This window comes from Suillus clintonianus (genome assembly GCF_016758775.1).
Source record: "Suillus clintonianus strain FC179 chromosome Unknown DEU56scaffold_7, whole genome shotgun sequence".
Classification (NCBI taxonomy): domain Eukaryota; kingdom Fungi; phylum Basidiomycota; class Agaricomycetes; order Boletales; family Suillaceae; genus Suillus; species Suillus clintonianus.
Window position 1 is genome coordinate 164,526 of NW_024539231.1, and position 19,126 is coordinate 183,651.

At 49.7% G+C, this 19,126-nt stretch overlaps 4 protein-coding genes across 4 annotated transcripts; 2 read left to right on the forward strand and 2 right to left on the reverse strand.

Moving 5' to 3' along the window:
• Positions 1–9,881: 9,881 nt before the first annotated feature.
• Positions 9,882–10,444, reverse strand: DEU56DRAFT_957750 (uncharacterized protein; the record flags this gene model as incomplete). Its single annotated transcript, XM_041359271.1, has 3 exons — positions 9,882–10,001; positions 10,054–10,188; positions 10,256–10,444. Coding segments are annotated over 3 exons (444 nt in total), but the record flags the coding sequence as incomplete, so codon positions are not given.
• A 510-nt stretch (positions 10,445–10,954) lies between these two features.
• Positions 10,955–14,204, forward strand: DEU56DRAFT_775739 (major facilitator superfamily domain-containing protein). The gene is made up of 22 exons (XM_041351666.1): positions 10,955–11,442; positions 11,500–11,611; positions 11,667–11,745; positions 11,809–11,881; positions 11,931–11,950; positions 12,002–12,072; positions 12,125–12,185; positions 12,233–12,260; positions 12,310–12,328; positions 12,381–12,460; positions 12,512–12,562; positions 12,611–12,688; positions 12,746–12,932; positions 12,992–13,024; positions 13,075–13,164; positions 13,223–13,329; positions 13,391–13,530; positions 13,588–13,622; positions 13,679–13,721; positions 13,772–13,847; positions 13,896–13,959; positions 14,012–14,204. Exons 1-22 carry the CDS (start codon positions 11,309–11,311, stop codon positions 14,027–14,029), a joined length of 1,599 nt encoding a protein of 532 aa, XP_041213374.1. The 5' UTR covers positions 10,955–11,308; the 3' UTR covers positions 14,030–14,204.
• A 53-nt stretch (positions 14,205–14,257) lies between these two features.
• DEU56DRAFT_775752 (uncharacterized protein) lies at positions 14,258–16,028 on the forward strand (the record flags this gene model as incomplete). Its single annotated transcript, XM_041351667.1, has 8 exons — positions 14,258–14,495; positions 14,547–14,583; positions 14,634–14,673; positions 14,732–14,894; positions 14,946–15,149; positions 15,206–15,309; positions 15,359–15,421; positions 15,486–16,028. The coding sequence occupies 8 exons, from the start codon at positions 14,261–14,263 to the stop codon at positions 15,843–15,845; spliced, it is 1,206 nt and encodes a 401-aa protein (XP_041213375.1). The 3' UTR covers positions 15,846–16,028.
• Positions 16,029–16,034: 6 nt separating this feature from the next.
• DEU56DRAFT_775753 (major facilitator superfamily domain-containing protein) lies at positions 16,035–19,072 on the reverse strand. Its single transcript, XM_041351668.1, has 22 exons — positions 18,959–19,072; positions 18,752–18,887; positions 18,566–18,677; positions 18,435–18,513; positions 18,314–18,386; positions 18,242–18,261; positions 18,110–18,180; positions 17,994–18,054; positions 17,912–17,939; positions 17,845–17,863; positions 17,713–17,792; positions 17,609–17,659; positions 17,482–17,559; positions 17,245–17,431; positions 17,157–17,189; positions 17,017–17,106; positions 16,861–16,967; positions 16,663–16,802; positions 16,530–16,607; positions 16,404–16,479; positions 16,292–16,355; positions 16,035–16,234 (listed from the first exon to the last, which is right to left on the reverse strand). The coding sequence occupies exons 2-22, from the start codon at positions 18,859–18,861 to the stop codon at positions 16,217–16,219; spliced, it is 1,575 nt and encodes a 524-aa protein (XP_041213376.1). The 5' UTR covers positions 18,862–18,887; positions 18,959–19,072; the 3' UTR covers positions 16,035–16,216.
• Positions 19,073–19,126: the final 54 nt, after the last annotated feature.

The window sequence follows — 19,126 nt, forward strand, 5'->3', positions numbered from 1 at the left end:
ACAGTATCCCCCCATTAAGGCCGAGCCCACGAGGCCGAGGCCGGATGTCCGATCCGATGATAAGAGCACGAGAACGGACCCGGGTTTTATTGAAAATTTGATAAAAGGGTTGAGGGTTTTGATGGGACGCCATTCCCTTTGATTCTTACCACCCACCAACTCCACTACCATGTCCCAGACCCCATCCGACTCTACCCAGGCTACCAATGCCCGGCTTGCGGCCATCCGGGCCCGGCTAAACGCAGCGCAGCAAGAGCTGGCCCAGGAGGAAGAAAGAGTACTCGCGGAAATGGAAGCCGAGAGGAAGCGTTTGGAGGAGGAGAAACTGAAGGAGGAGGAGAGGCTGAAGGAGGAGGAGAGATTAAGGGAGGAGCAGAAGAAGAAGGATATAGAGGAGACCCGGAAGAGGCTTGCTGAGAAGTCCGCTTCGTCCGGACCTGCAGTGAGTAGCGAATTTTCTCGGCCGATGTTTTTGTCTGATGGATATAGGTTTCTGTCGGACCCAAGGACGTCGGACGACCCTGTAAGCCCTGCTCCGATAAGAAGCGGGCCTGCGTTTACTCGGGCGTGTCTGCCACGGGCCGGGTGAGTGGACTTCTTTCGTCCGGATGTGAGTTTTACTGATGTTTTGAAGCCGGTCAACGCGTGTGACCACTGTCGCACTGCGAAGATGAAGTGCCATGGTGGGGCGCCACCCGCCCGGACGGATACTGACAAGGGCAAGGGTAAGAAGCGGCCCCGTACTGCAGGGGACTCCGTCTCCTAAGGGTAAGGCGAAGAGGCGTCAGAGGAGTCCGGTTCCTTCGGACGACTCTGTTGAGATCGTCCCCGGCCCCTTACCCAGCATTATCAGGCGAGGAGCAGGATTTCCTGGAGTACGACGATCAGGCTTGGGTGGCGGCCGTCAACGACATGGTCGCAGAGTTGGCCCGGACCAACAGTCTTCTCGAGAGGACTGTTGAAGCGGCCGAAAGTAGCACCGGTGCCATCGGCCGGCTCCTGGAGCAACAAAGGGTCTTCCAGGCCCTCTTTCTGACTGAGATGAGGATGTTTTTCCAGAGGGAGAGGGAGTTGGAGAAGGGGCCGGATACTGAGGAAGGGACTGAGGAGGGTGAAGAGGAGGAATCCGGAGATGGGGGTGAAATGGAGGAGTAGGGTGGTCCGGATGATCCGGATGTCTCTTCCCTATGTACAATGTATCTTTTTGTTTTGTTTTTACTGTACAACAATAGGACCCGGCTTGTCCGGATATGCTGAATGAAAGTCTTGTACAAGTTCGGACGCGTTTCCAAGTTCGGTAGCGAGGATCCACGATGTTTCTTCGTCCGTCCCCTGATAACCGGCCCACCTAACTAAGTAAAGTAGTTGACACGTCCGTCTTCTTCGGTCGATTTTGGTATCAAGGATTTCAGAGATCTCGTATTCCGGTTCCCCGTCGACTGAGACGGGTGGGGGAGGTGGTTGGATTCGGTTAGGGATGGTGTTCGGGGTTGCGGGTTCGAGCTGGGAAACATGGAAGACGGGATGTACGGATCGCATTGCGTCCGGGAGGCGGATTGTGAAGGAATGGGTGCCCGGGCGGGCGATGATATCGAAGGGTCCGAGGTTCTTTTCGGATAGTTTCTTCGACGGACGGGTGGAGCGGAAGTACTTGGCTTTGACGAAGACTTGTTGTCCGACCTGGAGGTCCGGTGCGGGCTTACGTCTAGCGTCGGCCAGGGCCTTGATATCGATCCTGCGCATAAGACATCTCATCCCGAAGGAATTGATGGAGCTCATCGAGGTCAATGGCGTATTCTCGGGCCCGGGCGGATGAGAGGTCTCGTTCTGGATGTATGGATATGTTCGGGTGATAACCCTTATTCGCGAAGAAGGGGGAAACACCCGTGGTAGCACTAGGAGCATTGTTGTATGCGAACTCTGCCAAGGGCAAGAGCTCGGACCAGTTGTCTTGCTGGTAATTACAGTAGATCCGGAGGTATTGCTCAAGGGTTTGATTGGCGCGCTCGGTCTGACCGTCGCCTTCTGGGTGATAACCGGAGGTGAAATGCAAGGTCATGTCCAGTGCTTTGCCGAGGGATCGGAAGAAGTGGGAGACAAACTCCGTGCCTCGGTCGGAGGTGACATGGGATGGAACTCCGTGCTTGGAAAACACGTGGAGGAGGAATAGCTGAGCGAGGTCCGGGGAGGTTATGGTGTCGTAAGTCGGGATGAATATGGACTGCTTGGATAAGCGGTCTATGACGACTAGGATGGCGGTAAATCCGGCGGAGGATGGAAGTTGTTCGATGAAGTCCATGGATATGGAATTCCACGGCTTCTCGGGGATGGGGAGTTGTTTGAGTAGGCCGTAGGGCTTATGTCTAGGAACTTTAGCCCGAGAACACGTAGTGCAGGACTTAACATAATCCTTGACATAGGCACGTACTCCCGGCCAAGTATACTCCCGACGGATTAGCTCTAGGGTCCGGTTCTGACCGAAGTGACCCGATAGGGGGTGATCATGGGTGTTCCGTAGGACCCGTAAACGGAGGTCATTGGACTCGGGAACGAATATGCGATTATCGCAACAGGAGGAAACCCTGATTATCTACGGTCCATCTCGGATCCGAAGGCTTAGGAAGATGGCTGGAAGCGATAGGATCTTCGGGCAGAGCTGATAGGATGTCCGCTCGGAGTTGATCTATGTCCATTAATACGGCCGCTCCTAGTACCGGGATGGCTAAAGTGGTGGCTCGTAGGGACGAAGCGATCTGTTCCGTAGCGAATACAGGGCGGAAGTTGTGTGGATTAATCTGAGCGTAGTCCTTATCCCCCTCTTTGGGGTAGACGTCCCAACGGCGAGTGAGGGAGTCCGGCTTAACACCCAGTTTCCCGGGACGGAAACGAATGACAAGGTTGAATTGGTGGAGGAATTCCGACCAGCGAGCTTGCCGGCGTGAAAGGAGTTTAGTAGTAGCGAAGTATTCAAGGTTTTTGTGGTCCGTGACAACATCTATCGGCTCGGCCGAGCCCTCAAGGTAATGTCTCCAGGACCGAAATGCTTCGTAGATGGCGAGGAGTTCTTTGTCGTGGGTGTCGTAATTGAGCTCGGGAGCCGTTAAAGTCCTGGAATAGAATGCAACCGGACGAAGTTCCGTGTCCGGGCAAACGATAGAAAGGATTCCAGCGATGGCATAGTCCGAGGCATCTGTCTCCACAACAATTGGGACATCGGGCATCCAGTGCGTGAGCACCGGGGCCGACGTAAAGGCGGTTTTGAGGGTGGTGAAGGCCGTCCGGCATTTATCAGAGAAATCCCATGGGGCATCTTTCCGAGTCAGCCGGGTGAGAGGTACAACAATGTCCGAGTAATTAAAGATAAACCGTCGGTAGAAATTGGCAAACCCGAGGAAGGACTGAATGTCCTTTACCTTCCGGGGCTCGGGCCAGTCGATGATGGATTGGATCTTTTCGGATGACATGGTCAGGCCGGTGGGGGAAAGTAGGTAGCCGAGGTATTCAACCGAGTCGGAGTGGAATTCGCACTTCTCCGGTTTTGGCATATAGGCGATGCTTACGGAGCCGACGAAGGACTTCAAGGACATGTTGTTTGTGGGATGCGAGGTCGTGAGAATAGATAAGGATGTCGTCAAGATATACGATGACATATACATCCAGTAGGTCGGCAAAGATAGTGTTGACAAAACGTTGGAAAGCCGCCGGGGCATTAGTGAGTCCCTCGGGCATAACCAACCACTCGTAGGACCCGTAACGGGTCCGGAACGCGGTTTTCCACTCATCACCTTCCGCCATGCGGACAAGGTGATAAGCCGAGCGCAAGTCGATTTTGGTGTAGACCTTTGCACGGCTCGGAGAGTCTAGGAGGTCGGCTATGAGGGGAAGTGGGTAGCGGTCTTTCTTCGTGATTTTGTTGAGGCCTCGGAAATCCACACAGAGCCGAAGTGATCCGTCCTTCTTCTTGACAAAAAGGACCGGAGCTCCGTGCGGGGAGGAGGAGGAGCGGAGGAGACCGGTTGCAATGTTCTCATCAAGGAACTTGCGGAGAGCTACCAGCTCAACCGGGGAAAGGGAATATATGGTACCGATGGGTGGGGCAGAGCCGTCCTCTAAATCGATCTTTAGGTCGTATGGCCGGTGAGGAGGAAGTTGGCTGGCTTTGCCTTTGTCGAAAACGTCCGCGAACTCATGATATTCCTCGGGGATCCCGGACATGTTTGGGGGATCCGAGGAGAGTGATGCGGAGCGCAAATCAACACCGGTCGGACGGAGGTAGATGCTGAACTGGACCGCCCCCTCTAGTTTGCAGGCCCGACAAAAGGCTACTGCATTGACAAGAGATATATGGGGCGCGGTTTTATCAGTAGATGGGTCCGGGGTAGTTGGTAGAGATATATCCGGATGAACCGGAGATGGTGACGTCGGAGGAGGTGTTGGCATTCCATGTGGAATCGTACGGAACTCGATGCTGCCCTTAACCCAGTCAATCAACGGATTGTGTCGGGAGAGCCAGCTATATCCAAGAACGATCAAACAGGATGAATCCAACGGAGTTACATAAAATGTATCGGAGGTAACTACACCAGATGTGAATCGGATTGGTAGATCTATAGCTTCAGTAATAGTAGCATTAGAAGTACCGTCAAAAAGATGAAGCGAGAGTGGAGGAATGGCATAGGTACTCAGTCCGTGCTTACGGACGAAGCTGGTTTCAATAAAACAATGCGAAGACCCGCAATCTATTAAGGCCGGAAAAGCGGCAATGTTCGGATATGCGGATATGGATACGGATGGACGGAGTGATGATGGGTTCGTGAGTGCGACAGCGTTGAGTCGTAACTCCAGTGCGCGGGTTGAGTCAACGCGACCCTCGTCCCGCGCGGAGTCAGGAGGGTCACGGACTAGTTTTTTGCCTCAACAGGGGCCTCGGGAATAGCATCCGGGGCCACTGTAGTTGCACGGCCTTTGGCAGCGCGTGAGGTCGATTTGGAGCAGTCCCGGGCCGTATGGCCGGGTCCACCGCAGAAAAGGCAGAGCCTCATGTCCATGCGCCTCTGGCACTCCTCGGATGTCAGTTTACCGTCCTTGCCTAATTTTGAGGACAAGTCCGGTTGCTGTGAGGAGGAGGTGGAGGGCTTGGAGGGTTTACTTCCGGAAGGGGTTGTCCGGTCAGTAGCGGGTGCGAAGGATCGGGTAGGAGGTACGTATGGTTTTGTTGGAGGCGCGGATGTGGACGGTTTAACCTCGCGGGAGGTCTCGCCCTTGCGTTCCCAGTATCGGGCGTCGATGGACTGGGATAGGGATCTGAACTCGGCGAGGGTCACGGGTTTACCCTGACGACAAATCTCGTCCTTGATGCGGGCCGGAAGTCCGTTATAGAATTGACGGCGTAATGCTCCGTCGCCCCAACCTCGGACCTGGGAAGCAAGTCGTTGAAACTCTACTACATATTTATTAATGCGCTGTCCGTCGCGCATAACGAGTTGTTCGAGTTGCATTTCTGCATCCCCGACCGGGTCATGGGGGCCGAAGTTGGTCTGGAGTTCTAGCATGAACTCAGCATAGTCATCCATCCAGTCCGGGCGGTCATTAGTTGCACCGGACAGGAGGTCGGGCTCAAAATACTCCAGGGCCATGCCCTTCAAGTAGGACTGGGCGAAGTTGACTTTAGCCCGGTCCGTGCGGAAAGAGCGGACCTTGTTCTGGAAGTTGAGTTCGCATTGGACGAAGAATGCGCGGAGTTTGCGAGGTTCGGACCCATCAAAAGTATCGGGTTCCCGAACTTTGACTTTGGAGTCTTCGGATGGGGATTTCCGCGTAGTGCGGGCAAGGTTCTCAATGGCTTGAGAGAAGCGGAGGAAGATTCTGTCAGCGGGGGTTAGCCCATCGTCTTCATCCTCTGGGGGCCCACCAAATGGGTCATCCCCATCATCGCCCGGCGGATCTGAATCACCACCATCATCAGGCCCTTCCGGGTCTGATGGTCCGGGGGTTGTCGGGCGAGTAGGAGTTTCTGGGTGCGGGCGGTTTATGATTTGCGAAACGCTGTCCGTGGGGGTTCTTAGTACGCTCGTACGACGACGAGTGAAGCCGGTAAAGTTCTGTGCGTCGGATGCAGCATTACGTGAGCTGGCTAGAAAACCGGCCGCGGCGAGGTTGGTTCTGGTTGTCTGGGTGGGAGCCATGATGATAAGTATACTCGGTAAAGTGTGAGTTCGAATATACTGTTAAGACCGTGTTCAACGGGTCGGACCGGAGGGGCTTAGCTTCAGCTCGTGCGCTGCGCTCTTTACCCGAGTACGTGCCCCTAATTTACAGGGGGTTTGGATATCGTCGGCCAAAGGGTATAGACGGGCCGGACGAGAGAGGGAAGACTACCCGAGACTTCGTCCGGGTAGAAACTAACAAGGTACAGACTACCCGAAGGTAGAGGCGGAGGTATTTAGCTTTAGGGATATAATCCCGAGGCTCGGAGGATCGGACTAGGGTAATAATCCCAAGAGCCGAGAGGACACGAGGATTGAACAGAGTCTAAGTTAATATTCGAACTGAGGAAATACTACGGGTTACAAAGGGTTTATATACTGTAGTGTATCCGACGGGTTTCCGGCCGAAGCGCAGTCTTCGGATCAGAGGGCTATGTAGAAAATGTACTAACGGATATGAACCGCTGCGGACGATCGAGAATGGAGCCGGAGATTAAATGAAACAGGGGGGACAAGTTAAATGAAAGGGAAATGAATAGACTAACGGACGGATCAGAATGAACCCGGACATTAACTGTCAGGATGATCCGGACACATAGGGGCAGAAAGAAGCCTATACAAATGGGGACTCAGGGAAATGAATTCTAGAACGGACCCGAGGAATCGGGTGGATCGGACCGGACGAGAAGCCTCATGTATGGGATATGACACCCCCGCTGTAGATATAGCTGAAGGTCGTAGATGATTTGGGGCAGTATTTACAGCTGTTTGCAAAAAGGTTGACAGTAGCAATATTTTGAGAATGAACAAACAAATAAATAATAGCCACTTACAGGCATCACAAATTGATCATTGTATTGCAAAATTAGTTGCAACATCGAATTCGCAGCAATAAATGTTCACGAGTATCAGCACCGAAGAGTTGTTACCGTGAATATGAGTCGATTGTTGTGAGTATATGGCACACATTGAGCATTTGCGAGTACATGTACATGTTATTTAGCTCTATGTACGTGGCTATTATTTATTTATTTGTTCATTCTCAAAATGTCGCCACTGTCAACCTTTTTGCAAACAGCTGTAATGCCGGTGTTGAGCTTTAACGCAAGTAAGCCTAAGAGCCCGTTCAGCAACTGAAATGTTGCAAAACCAAACGAAATTGTTGGTGGCACGTGATGCGGAGTTTCAAGCGGAGTTTCAAAATCGTCGGTAAGATCGATAGTGATAAGATACATGTCTAGTAGCTATACTATAAGCTACCATGGATCCAGGACATGTGCACCCACAGTTTGTTCGACCTCTTGTGACCCATCTAGCTCAACCTGCAGACCAGACTCACCAGGCACAAGCTGCAGTTCGCCAACGCATTCTTCGCTACATTGCTCTTATCCTCAATATACTACTTGCTGCCACAGCACAGATTCTTCAGCAGCAGATCCCCCCATCTGACCGCGAGCCCTACCATACATCAGCCCTCACAGGGCAAGAGTGGGTGATTGAATTAATCACTGGCCACCCGGAACGCATCCGCTGTGAGCTTGGTGTCAATGCTCATGTTTTTGCGAGCTTGATCAATGACCTTCGCGACCTTGGGCACACTGATTCACGCTATGTGTCGCTCGAAGAACAGCTGGCCATTTTTCTGTACACCTGTGTAACAGGATTAACTGTCAGACATGTTGGAGAACGATTCCAGCGATCAAATGCTACTATTTCAAAGTATGTGATTTCATGTATGTCTTACACCTCAGCTTACTCTGCCTATTAGATATTTCAGAAAGATGCTAGATATATTTGCATCTCACCCCTTCTACACCACTCACGTTCACCTTCCCATTGTCAATGCACCTGTCTCCAGTGCAATTCGCAACAATCCAAAACGTTGGCCATACTTTCGTGATGCTATTGGAGCCATTGATGGTAGCCACATCCATGCATTCCCTCCATCAGCAAGCCGCCACCTCTACTACAACCGAAAAGGTTTTGTCTCTCAAAACTGTCTCTTTGTTTGTGACTTCGACCTCAAGTTTATGTTTGCACTTACGGGATGGGAGGGATCAGCAACAGATTCACGGCTCTGGGGCGAAGCTCGTAACAATGGCTTGGATATCCCACTAGGAAAATATCTTCTTGCAGACCTAGGGTTCCCCTCATGCCCACAGCTTTTGGTCCCTTACCGTGGTGTTCGTTACCATCTGGCTGAATGGGGTCGTGCCAATGTCAGGTATGACTTACAGTTCTCTTTTGTAGTCCAGCTCATCCAATAATATTTTTAGGCCTGTCAACAAGGAAGAACTATTCAATCTTCGTCATGCATCTGCTCGCAATGTTATCGAACGGATTTTTGGTGTTGTGAAGCGGCGCTTTCGCATCCTTTTGATATCCCCTGAGTACAAGATTGGAATTCAAGCTCGTATTCCTGCAGCACTATGTGCTCTACACAACTACATATGTACCCAGGACCCAGGTGAAGGGCCTCTGCCTCAGAGGGCTGTCTTCAATGACAACCCCACCAATCAAGGGCAACCCAATGATGTGTATCATGATCAACCTGATCATGATATGATTGTTGAGGATGATACAAATGCAAACAATTTTCGCGACCGCATGGCCATGGAGATGTGGGAAGACTATCAGAGGATCTTACTTGAGCGTGAAATTGATGAAGGCCCAGAGGAAGAGGAAGACATAGATCAGTACTATGGCAGCGAGGATGATGCCAATGAAGATGTTCTATAACTTTCACAATGTATGGTAGTTTACATTGTGCTACAAACGAAGATGCGCTGCATATCGAAGTGACTAAAAACGAAAAACGACGAACGCAAAGAATGAAGGAACGTGAGGTATGAATTATTACAGCGCGCCGTACACCCCATTGGCAGCCTGGCGGAGGACTGATTCCAAGTAAGGTATACGATTCTCTGGCCTGCTGACCAAGTAGGTGGAAGAGACCGCTGGGCTCCTCGCGAACACGTTCATGAGGGTGACCTTGTCAGACGGCGAGATGCGCTCGTCATCTTGCATCATGTCTAAGGCCTGCGTGCGTTCATCCGCTACCCGACCATCATCGGTCTTGGTCATCGACGTCTCAAGACTGTCCGTCAAGCGGTTGATGGAACCTTGAAGGTTCATGAATGCAGCGGTATTCGCGGCGTTGTTCGCGGTGTCCTTGGTGGCCTTGGTGCCTGTGCGTTGACTAGTCACACGCGACATAGAGCTGCCACCACGCGTCGACAACTTCGGCTTTTTGTCGAGGGAGGGGGAATTCACCTGTGATACCGAAGTTTGGGTGGTAGTGGAGGAAAGGACCATGTCGGAATGCGAACGTTTTCCGGTGCTACTGTGAGTGTATGCGATTGACGATGGGGGAGGGGGGATGTTCGTGGAAGCGCGAGCTACCATTCCAGGATCAGTGGATGGAAGGGCAGACATGATTTGGTCCCATTCGAAGCCGGGGCTCGCAGCTGTGCGAGCACTGGGCACACCACCCGCATTGCGAGCGCCGGGCACGCCAATGGCAAGACCCATAGCCTCGCCACTTGCCTCAGCACGAGTAGTGGGAATCACTGAGCCACTGGCTTCAGCGCTGGCAGAAGCAGCGGGTGCCGATGCCTGAGTGGGAAGCACTGATCCACTGGCTTCAGCGCTGGCGGAAGCGGCAGGTGCTGATTCCTGTGCGGCTAACAAAGCCGGGTTATAGGCGGCAGCGCCCTCAGCGCCACTCCCATTTGGCAGGATCTCCAACATCTTGGGCCAAAATCTCCACCCGGTGTTTTTGAAGAATCGCATTGCCTCGAAACAAAAGGTAAGCAGCAGCTGGAGATCTCTGAACATGTTCACATACCTTGTTGGCCACACTGGCGCTGAGAAATTGTCCCCACTGAACTTCCGCCGCTTCCCCCTGAATATTCGCTCCATTGACATTGTCCCAATGACAACCAGATCGATTGTTACGATATCGCTCGATGGCATTGTGAGTCTGCTTGAGCTGTATGTGGGTGGTGTAGATCTTAGTGAGCAGTCACTGCTGATAATGACATGGGAACACATACCGATGCCCATTTCGTCTTGCATTGCGGTCCGGTTTTGGATGGGCCATATGTCCCCATTCCTGCAATCATGTTCGAAGCCTCGTTGAAGACCTCATCCTTGAAGGTGGTTCCAGCGATCTTGGATTTCTGGGTGATAAGATAGTCTAGCAGGGCGTCAACTTCAGCTTCATTCCATTGGGCTTTGGGCTGCTTGTTTTCGTCCTTTCGAGCCATGTTGATAAGTTGAAACTGAGCGCACACTAGGAGTACAGTTACAGTTGCGAAGATGCGCTTTCGCTGCTGGGGGGTGAGTCGATAGGTGGTGGTACAAGGTATGTTCATAGTCAGAGGGAGAGATTATTGAAACTCCGACATACCGGCTTGCATGCCGCTCGTACATTTCGTTCTCAAATATTTGTAAACATCAGTTGCTGAACGGGCTCTAATAATAGTTGTCGAAGCACGTAATCACCAAGTATAATAAGGCTTACTAATTGGGCAACCCAGGTGCCAGTGAATGCTACTGTTGCGGACAAGCGAAATCACAAATCTCACTCGTCAATTTCTTTCTGCTGAGACAAATGACGGAGTCAGAAGTTAGAACCCGCCTGGCTCGTGTTTTCACATTTTTGAAGTATACACGTGTACATGTGCATCTTAATATTATTATGCATTAATTCCCTGCCAGCCCTGGGTTCTGCCAAGTTCTACCAGCAGTCATTCAAATTTTTCAGTTTTTCGCGGAGTTCTGTAAAACTGGTTGGCAGAACAGTTTCGTCAGTCCCTCGTCAGTGCTACGTCAAGGCCGCGTGAAACCTTCTTGTCCACGTCGTCGAGTTAGTCAGTAGCTATGTTTCCGATTTCCCAGATCCTTGTCTTGCTCCCACTTGTACCTGTTTAAACGGCTTCGCTCGAATTTTGGACCTATCGTATCGCTGGTTATCCCTCACAATCTGCGCCTCCCCGAGATTAAAAGAGATATTATTATTGTGAGTGCCCCACTTTAAATTGGCCATGGGTACCGAATGGTGACACCTAACTGTTCGCTTCCCAATTCTCACTGCTACCATGAGTGTTAGCCCCCAGCGGCCGCAGTCAGAAACGAAGGCAGATGACTCGGTCGAAGTCGATGTTAATCCGCCTGAGGTGGATTTTGTTGCTTATTATGAGCAGGCTATTGGCCGTTTGGTAGTTGACCCCGAGTACGTGGTTGTTTGCCGCTTTTCTGAGTCCACCGTTGCTCATTCATGACTTGCTAGAAAGGCGAAGGTTGAGTTTGGGGAGGTAATGGCCTCGAGGCTTAAGCTCAGCCCTGATGGATTGAAGGTTCTCTGGCCTCAACCCGCCGACGATCCGAACGACCCACAAAATGCTCGTCATTTATCGTCATTATCCCTTTCACTAACACTGAACTATACGTTCGTAGTGGTCCGATTTTCGTAAGACTATGCAACTGATCATCATCACTATGTCTGCAGTGGTACCTGACTTCGACTCCGGAATCGGTATGGATTTCGCCCTCGCTCAATACCCACATTCGTGTCATTCTGATATACCTTTGTTGGCAGGAATCGCGTCGATATTTGGGCTCGCTCAAACTTATGACACGACCTCAGGTGTCATCAACGATATGACGTCAAAGTGCGTAGTGTATCGTCCGTATTTCACATATAATGACAACTCGTTGAAGCTGGAGTATCTTCCTTTTGGGTAAGATCAGACTATTACATGGGTAATAAACTCTTCTCATTGGTAGTCCAGGTTGGGGAGGTATCTTCTGGGTCATGCTCATGAGACGCTATGGTCGGCTGCCAGTACTCTTCTGGAGTCAGGTATGTATTTCCCATCATCCGGCCAATATTAACCTTAAATCTTTAAACGTAGCTTTTCGCGCTTGCATTCTTGGTTGGCGCTACGTTGGCACCAAATCTAGCCACTTTTGCAGGTATTTGCACGATAGTTCGTAACGGAAAATATTGACTGTTCATGAAGGGATGCGTTGTCTGACTGCATTCTTTGGGCAAGTCATCATGCCATTCATGCCTGCATTAAGCTGACTACGATTTTAGAACGTGTCCCCAGGTGACGGTATGACTAGTAGCGATTCTCGTGATAGTTCCAACGCTCACCAACTTGCAAGGGTCTTTATGTCGTGACGGATATCTTCCCCTTCCATCTTCAAGCACGGAAGTTGAACATCTGGACTTCGGGTTTTGTTATGTCAGAAGATGGGTTCTTTTAGCGGGAGAGACATTTCTCACTATCTCATAGATCCCCTTTCCTATCACCTTTTGTTTTTGGTTTCCTTGTAGCGCGTGTAAGGTATGTCTGATGTTGTCTTGATCAGGCGATGTATTTATCATTGGTTAGCTGGAGGTGGGCATATGCCATAGGATCTATCTACAGTGCCATAGTGTTATTTCTCATCGCGTTTTTCATGGAAGAAACGTGCGTTCTGATATCCTGTTTCTTCTTGTGGCAATGACGTTGATCTTCCTCGACCAGGATGTATGATCGCCGCCTTGTATCGAAGCCACCACGAACTTCCACAGGACTGCAATATCGAATTGAAACTCTGATTGGTGTCACTGGATACAAGGTGGCGAAATATAGACCACGATGGCCAGAGGTTCTACTGGCATCTTTGGATGTTGCTTGGCGTCCTCAATTCTTCTTCGTTGTTCTTTTTGAGGTGAGATGGGTTAAATTGCTGACCTTACGTACCACATCCGCTGACTTTTTTTTTGGAAGGCATTTGTTTTCGGGTTCTCGATCGGTGTGAACGTGAGCGTTTCCATTTCGATCTGAAGTAATAGACTTAGCAACTTTCATAGACGACAAACGTTGTCTTTATGGGGTCTTCTCCTCCGGTCGGATTCGGCTTCAGCCAATATGCCGTGGCTGGAGCGTATGCGACTCCCATTGCAAGTTTTCCCCTCGATGAAGTGTCCCTGACTACTGTACTCAGCTTCGAATTTCTAGATTGCTGTCTTTCTTGGCGAATTCATTGGTCGTCACACAAATGACTTCATTATGAATCTGAACATTCGCAAAAATGGTGGTTTCTTTGAGGCCGAGAGCCGTTTGTGGTATGCAAATTCAATTGATGGTCGGTCTTTCAGAGGAGAATAGAACTGAGAGTTTGTGTAGGACCTGTTACTTAGCCATGCCGCTTTATGTCTGCGGCTTTTTGACACTGGGTGCTGGGATACAAAATCTCAACGAAGCCGCTCTCATTATGGGCTGGGGCATTGCAATTGTTGCAATCACCCTCAATACTGTTGCAGTGTGTGAGTCTCGGATCTATTGCTTCGAGTGTCATGGGATAACTCAAGGAATAATATTAGACGCATACTGTAATGACTGCTTCCCTCGCAGGGCAGTGAGTGACGCATACATACTTATTTGCATTTCAGTGACATGTGCTGCTACTTTTAGGGCGAAGTCAGTGCCCTCTTAAACTTCGCAAGATCAGTAGGTGGTGAGTCATAACGACGTATGATCACTTTACTATTCGCGAATGTGGCCTAGGTTTCGCAGTCGCATATTTCCAAGTCCCGTGGGCTACAAAATCTGGAGCATTGATGGTATTTGGTGTTGAAGCAGCGCAAGTGATATTGCTCGGCACACTTGAAGAGCCTAACGATTCGTATAGGCTTGTGATCGCCATGTTTTTAATCGCTGTTCCTATGACACAGCTAAAGGGAAGCTACTTCCGAGTAAGTGCAATCATATCCATTTGACTTACAACATTGAATCTGTGCCGAATAGGGACGCTTTGCCTTATAATCAGCAGCACTACTCTACACCCTCTCAATTCCAAAAATCAGGAACGATGATTTTTCCGTAGATTTAGATGCGCTGTCTGGTTACTTCGTGGCGCATCTATATATGAACTTACCAGTACTAGTACTTATGTACCCGCCGTCTACGGTCTCTACAATGCAGTATTTTTGTGTGTGAAGCCTGAGGCCTGAGACTTGTGCGTGCCCTAGTAAATTTAGCATTGTGCCTTACCTAATGAACTTGTGTACATGCGCATTCCGAAGGTCTCGTTCAATTTCATCTTCCCCTCAACTTGTTTCTTCCGTCATCATAACTATGTTTCTGCCTACCCTCGCCTCTCTTTTTTTCTTCTCTTCGGCAACAGTCCGAGCATCTCCATGTGTCGCTTTTGACACCAACTGGAACCTCCTTGCTTTCGGCCTCAATGGCAAAGACTGGAACGCGGGCACCCAAGATACCTGGTCCAGCAGTCAGTTTCTTGTTGTTACGAGTTCTAAACACCTAACATTCTGTTAAACAGGCACTGCGGCCACAGACATCACAGCCTCTAACCGGCCGTCAGTACTCTTCTTCACCCATGTATTGTGCTTACATTTGTCCTCCATAGGCCATTTGATGCTGCTAACACTACGTGCTACCTCTCGCAGGCAAGCCTGAGCACGCACAATTGTAGCTTTAAACCGCGGGCTAATTTCTCGTTGATAGTATGCCAACGCGATCTATGCGATCAACGCCGACTCCAAGAATCCTTCTTCTCTTTACATCTACGACGCGACCGCGAAATCGTGGTCCATGCAGGCAGTCGATGCTGGTTCTTTCGACTACACATCTTTCGGTGCTATTCTGGACCATGACACGAACGTCTTCTGTAAGTTGATGCCGTTTCCACGTACTTTGTTTCGTTGACATGCCACCACAGATGCCTTGTCAAGTGGAAACCTCTTTTCCCTAGACATGGGCTTACTAAAAGCGGCCAATAATACCCCATTAAACTGGATTAACGATGAGCAAGTACCGTACCCCTCGGGCTACGTTCCAGTCATGGCTCTGGCGCAAAATCATATTCACTTCCTCGACGTCCCCAACGTCCCTGCTGGGAGTGCAGACATCTTCGTCATTCACTGTGTGTTTCATACCCATCTATTTCCCAGGGAAGAGATACTGATCATGTGGGACCAGACTCCTACTTCCAACCGCAATCCCAGGCCTACCCACTCTCGAATGGGAGCGCATTCCCTGCCACTTACGGGAAAACCACCTCATTCTTCCAGGCAGACAACACAGTCAGTCTTGTACTTTACTACCTAAGGTATATTCACATGCAGTTAATAGGTTCAGCAAGAGTTTGCCTTCATTCCTGAAGATTCCTCCGCCACCTACATAATTAATGTTGAGGTACAGTCCCTCATTCAGACCCTCATCTTGAAACGACTTGTTCTCACCACTAATGAGTCTTCAGACGAACACAACTCAGGCCCTGGCAGCGCCCACTACCAAAGACTCTAAAGCGACATACTTCGCCGGCATCACAGCTCTTGTGCAGCTCACGAGCAATGGTGCCGTGTCCTACCTCCCTTACCTTGAGGGTAACACGAGTACGAACGCCGCTGCAACATGGGCCACTGTGAGCAACCTCGCAACGGCTGCCCCACCATCCTCTTCGACTACCAGCGGGTCGAGTGGCAATGCTTCAGGTTCACAAAGTGCGACCAGCCCTAGCAGCACCACATCTGGAGCAATCTTGAGCGCAAACATACAATACAGCATACTTGTCACTTGTGTCTTGTGTCTCGTTGCGTTCGTTACTACTATTTTCTAAATAGTGATGGTACATTTTCCTACGGACCCCTTACATAGTTGGACATAGCCACTTCGTGATTCAGCGTGGACTGACTTTTTTATTGGAAGTCAGACCACTTATTGACCTCGCAATTATTTCTTGTAATGTATTGCCCGGCAATCCATTCTTTTGTTGAATCTTGATCGTGCTCTTTTTTCATTCCGGTCTAGAACTGCATGATTTCCCGAAGGTCACTTGTTAGGTCTGGCGGGGATTCCATGCAATTGATTACACTAGGCATCTAATGCTTCCAGCGGTGATAAAAGTAACGCGACTGGGGCAAACCGCTTCACAGAAATACAATTCTCGGACTTCCACTTGTCCCGGAGTTACGAAATAGCAACATCGCGTTATAAGGCGAAGTGCTCCTACGACGCCAGCAGGAAGTTGAGCGATGACAATCAGATCACAATATTGTCACGCACCCGGAAATATCTCCCTCTCAATTGCACCGTTGGCACAGCAAGTAAGAACAATCCCATCACAATCCTGTCATGTGGTTAGAATCTGTTGTGAGCCAGTCTGGTGAGTACGTACGCTGCTTCAACACCATACGTCTCGATTCCGCCAGATTTTGTAGCCCATGGGACTTGGAAGTATGCCACACTGAAGCCTGTGAATAGTCACGACATGCAGTAGACAGGAAGCAATGCAAGTGCCTACCACCTAGCACGCGCGCCAGGTTGAGCAGAGCACTAATTTCTCCCTGACGCCGCGGAAAGCAATCATTACAATACGCATCTGATGAAACGAGTTATCAACTTGACCAGTAACCGCAAGTGATAGTACGACTCACAGACGGCAACTGTATTCACCATGACCGCCACTTCCGCTATCCCCCAACCTAAGATAAGTGCAGCTTTATTCAAATGTTGGATACCAGCTCCTAATGTCAAAAAGCCGCAGATGTACAGTGGCATTGCTGCATAACATGCCCTGCAGTATGCATGTCCTTTCAGCAGCCGCTATTTGATAATCAACATTATGCACCCACCATAAACGACTCTCAGCCTCAAATATACCATTATTCTTCCGAACAGTGAAGTCCATAATTCGGTCATTCAGGAATCGTCCGCACACCTCTCCTAGAATCACAGCTACCTAGCATGACATGGGTACATTGATTTCCGCTGGTAGTAGTGATACTCACAATCGGAGTCGCGTATGCGCCAGCAACCCCAAATTCGCTGAATCCAAAACCGACTGGAGGAGGGGAGCCCATGAAAACAACATTTGTCACCTAGCACCCTTAATACTCAAGGGACGCATAAGCAACAAAGAGCAGCTCACGTTGACGCCAACTGAGAATCCGAAAACAAAGGCCTTTAATCCATAGGTGAGGTTGAGATATTGCCAAGTGCCTTATTTGCGAACTCACCTCAAAAAATGCAACCAAGATAAATTGAGGTCTCCAAACAACGTTCAAACATGCCCATACAACTTCTGACCAGCATGACCGATACCTGGCCATCTTATACCCGGTGATGCCAATCAGGGTCTTGAGTCGATATTGTATGCCTGGCAATATTCGTTCTCGGTGGGGATCCAGATGGCGGTCATACATCCTAATCGTGACTTAACATTTTATCAAATGTGTTGTGAAGCATTAACTTACGTTTCTTCCATAAACAGACCGATCAGGAGGACAACGATGGCACTGTAAATCGACCCAATCCCGTAGGCCCATCTCCAGCTGCATGTGTATCAATAGTTATTTATCTCAAAGGGATGAGTAGGCTTGCCTCATACGTGCTACAAGAAAGCCAAAAGCGAATGGCGATAAGAATGGGGATCTGTGCTAAATGATGAATGCTGTTAAATGCCGATGAACACATTAATAACATGCATAATGAATCCAAAGGTCCAAATATTCAATTTTCGAGCTTGTAGATGGAATGGGAATATGTCAGTGACAACATAAAGGCCCTATGATGAAATTAAGACGACGGGAGTATGGACGAGGGCACATGGGACGTACCGTAACCTGAGGACAAGTCCTGGTTATCCGTGAGTAACATTGTTGCTAATTGAGAAACTGTGCACACCCAAAAAATGCCGTCAAACAACGCATTGCTTTCAAACGAGAAGCGTCGGTATCGAGTTTATTCACCGCATATAGAATCTTACCTGTGAAGGTAGCCAGGTCCGGTGAAAAGGTAGCACCGACGAGGAACGCAACCGCGAAAACCTACAGAGTAGTAAGTGATTCCAGCACTACAATGTGATCTCAAAGAGATACGTGCCTGTGTCCAAAATAGCACAGGAAGGCGACCGTAACGTCGCATGAGCATTACCCAAAAGATCCCACCCCATCCTTGTAGGAGGAAGAAATCAGCCGGTCTGTGGGATTTCATCTCTTAGATAGCCAAATTAACCTAGCAAGAAGATGCTCCAGCTATTGGCTATCATTAGTGTTTCCCTTCACTGGTGAATGCAAGGTTGCGCACTTGGACGTAAGGTTGTTGATAACACCTGTTGTTGTATTATATGTCTGTGCCAATCCAAATATCGAAGCAATTCCTAGCGATATCGTCAGACGCTACGATACACATCGTAGCCTGGACACACCAATTCCTGAATCGAAATCAGGTATGCTGGCTGCCAGAGTGATAACAAGAAGGTGCAGAGCTTTATGCCGATCACTCCACTACCTCGAACTGTTAGCTTATCGTGTAGTAAGATAGTAACCACGTTCTCACATTCTGTGGGTCATTCGGATCGTCGGCAGGTTGTGGCCAGAGAATTGTAGAGCCGTCGCGGCTCAGTTTGAGCGTTGAAGCCAGTGCCTCGCCAAACTCGACCTTTGCCTGCCTAAAGTTAAAGCAGGTGTGGTATTAGTCCTTGACTCGCCGCCAGCAGGCTAAGACTGTAATTAGGACACATACTGGGGATCGATCACCAAACGACCGGCAGCCTGCTCATAGTAAGAGGTGGGGTCGAATTTTTCCGCGACCTCAACATCACAGTTATCCGAGCGTTCTTCTAACTGGAGCATTGTGGGCCAGAGTCAGAGAGGTGTGACTTATAACCGCCCGAGGGGTTTATAATGTATATCCTTAGGTTGAAATAAAGAGTCGACGGTTCGCACGCACCTCGCATTAGATGACCATTTTAGAGATAAGTTCATTTTGCCAAGGCGCGACACGGGCTGTCCCAGGCGTAATTCCAATGCGCTGATACCAAGGGTAATTCTAGGCTAGTGGGTGTTACCAACAGTTCCAATTGGGCTATTTACAGCTCAGAGTCGGGAACGCGTGATA

What these genes read in the sequence shown, in the direction of transcription:
- DEU56DRAFT_775739 (XM_041351666.1), top strand. Translation starts at nt 11,309, where the DNA reads ATGAGTGTTAGCCCCCAGCGGCCGCAGTCAGAAACGAAGGCAGATGAC. An exon ending in CTGGAGTATCTTCCTTTTGG is followed by an intron (nt 11,951 to 12,001) that starts GTAAGATCAGAC and finishes TTGGTAGTCCAG; the next exon opens with GTTGGGGAGGTATCTTCTGG. An exon ending in GAGCGTATGCGACTCCCATT is followed by an intron (nt 13,165 to 13,222) that starts GCAAGTTTTCCC and finishes TCGAATTTCTAG; the next exon opens with ATTGCTGTCTTTCTTGGCGA.
- DEU56DRAFT_775753 (XM_041351668.1), bottom strand. Translation starts at nt 18,861, where the DNA reads ATGCTCCAGTTAGAAGAACGCTCGGATAACTGTGATGTTGAGGTCGCG. An exon ending in ATCCGAATGACCCACAGAAT is followed by an intron (nt 18,514 to 18,565) that starts GTGAGAACGTGG and finishes AGTTCGAGGTAG; the next exon opens with TGGAGTGATCGGCATAAAGC. An exon ending in TTTCTTGTAGCACGTATGAG is followed by an intron (nt 17,560 to 17,608) that starts GCAAGCCTACTC and finishes ATACACATGCAG; the next exon opens with CTGGAGATGGGCCTACGGGA.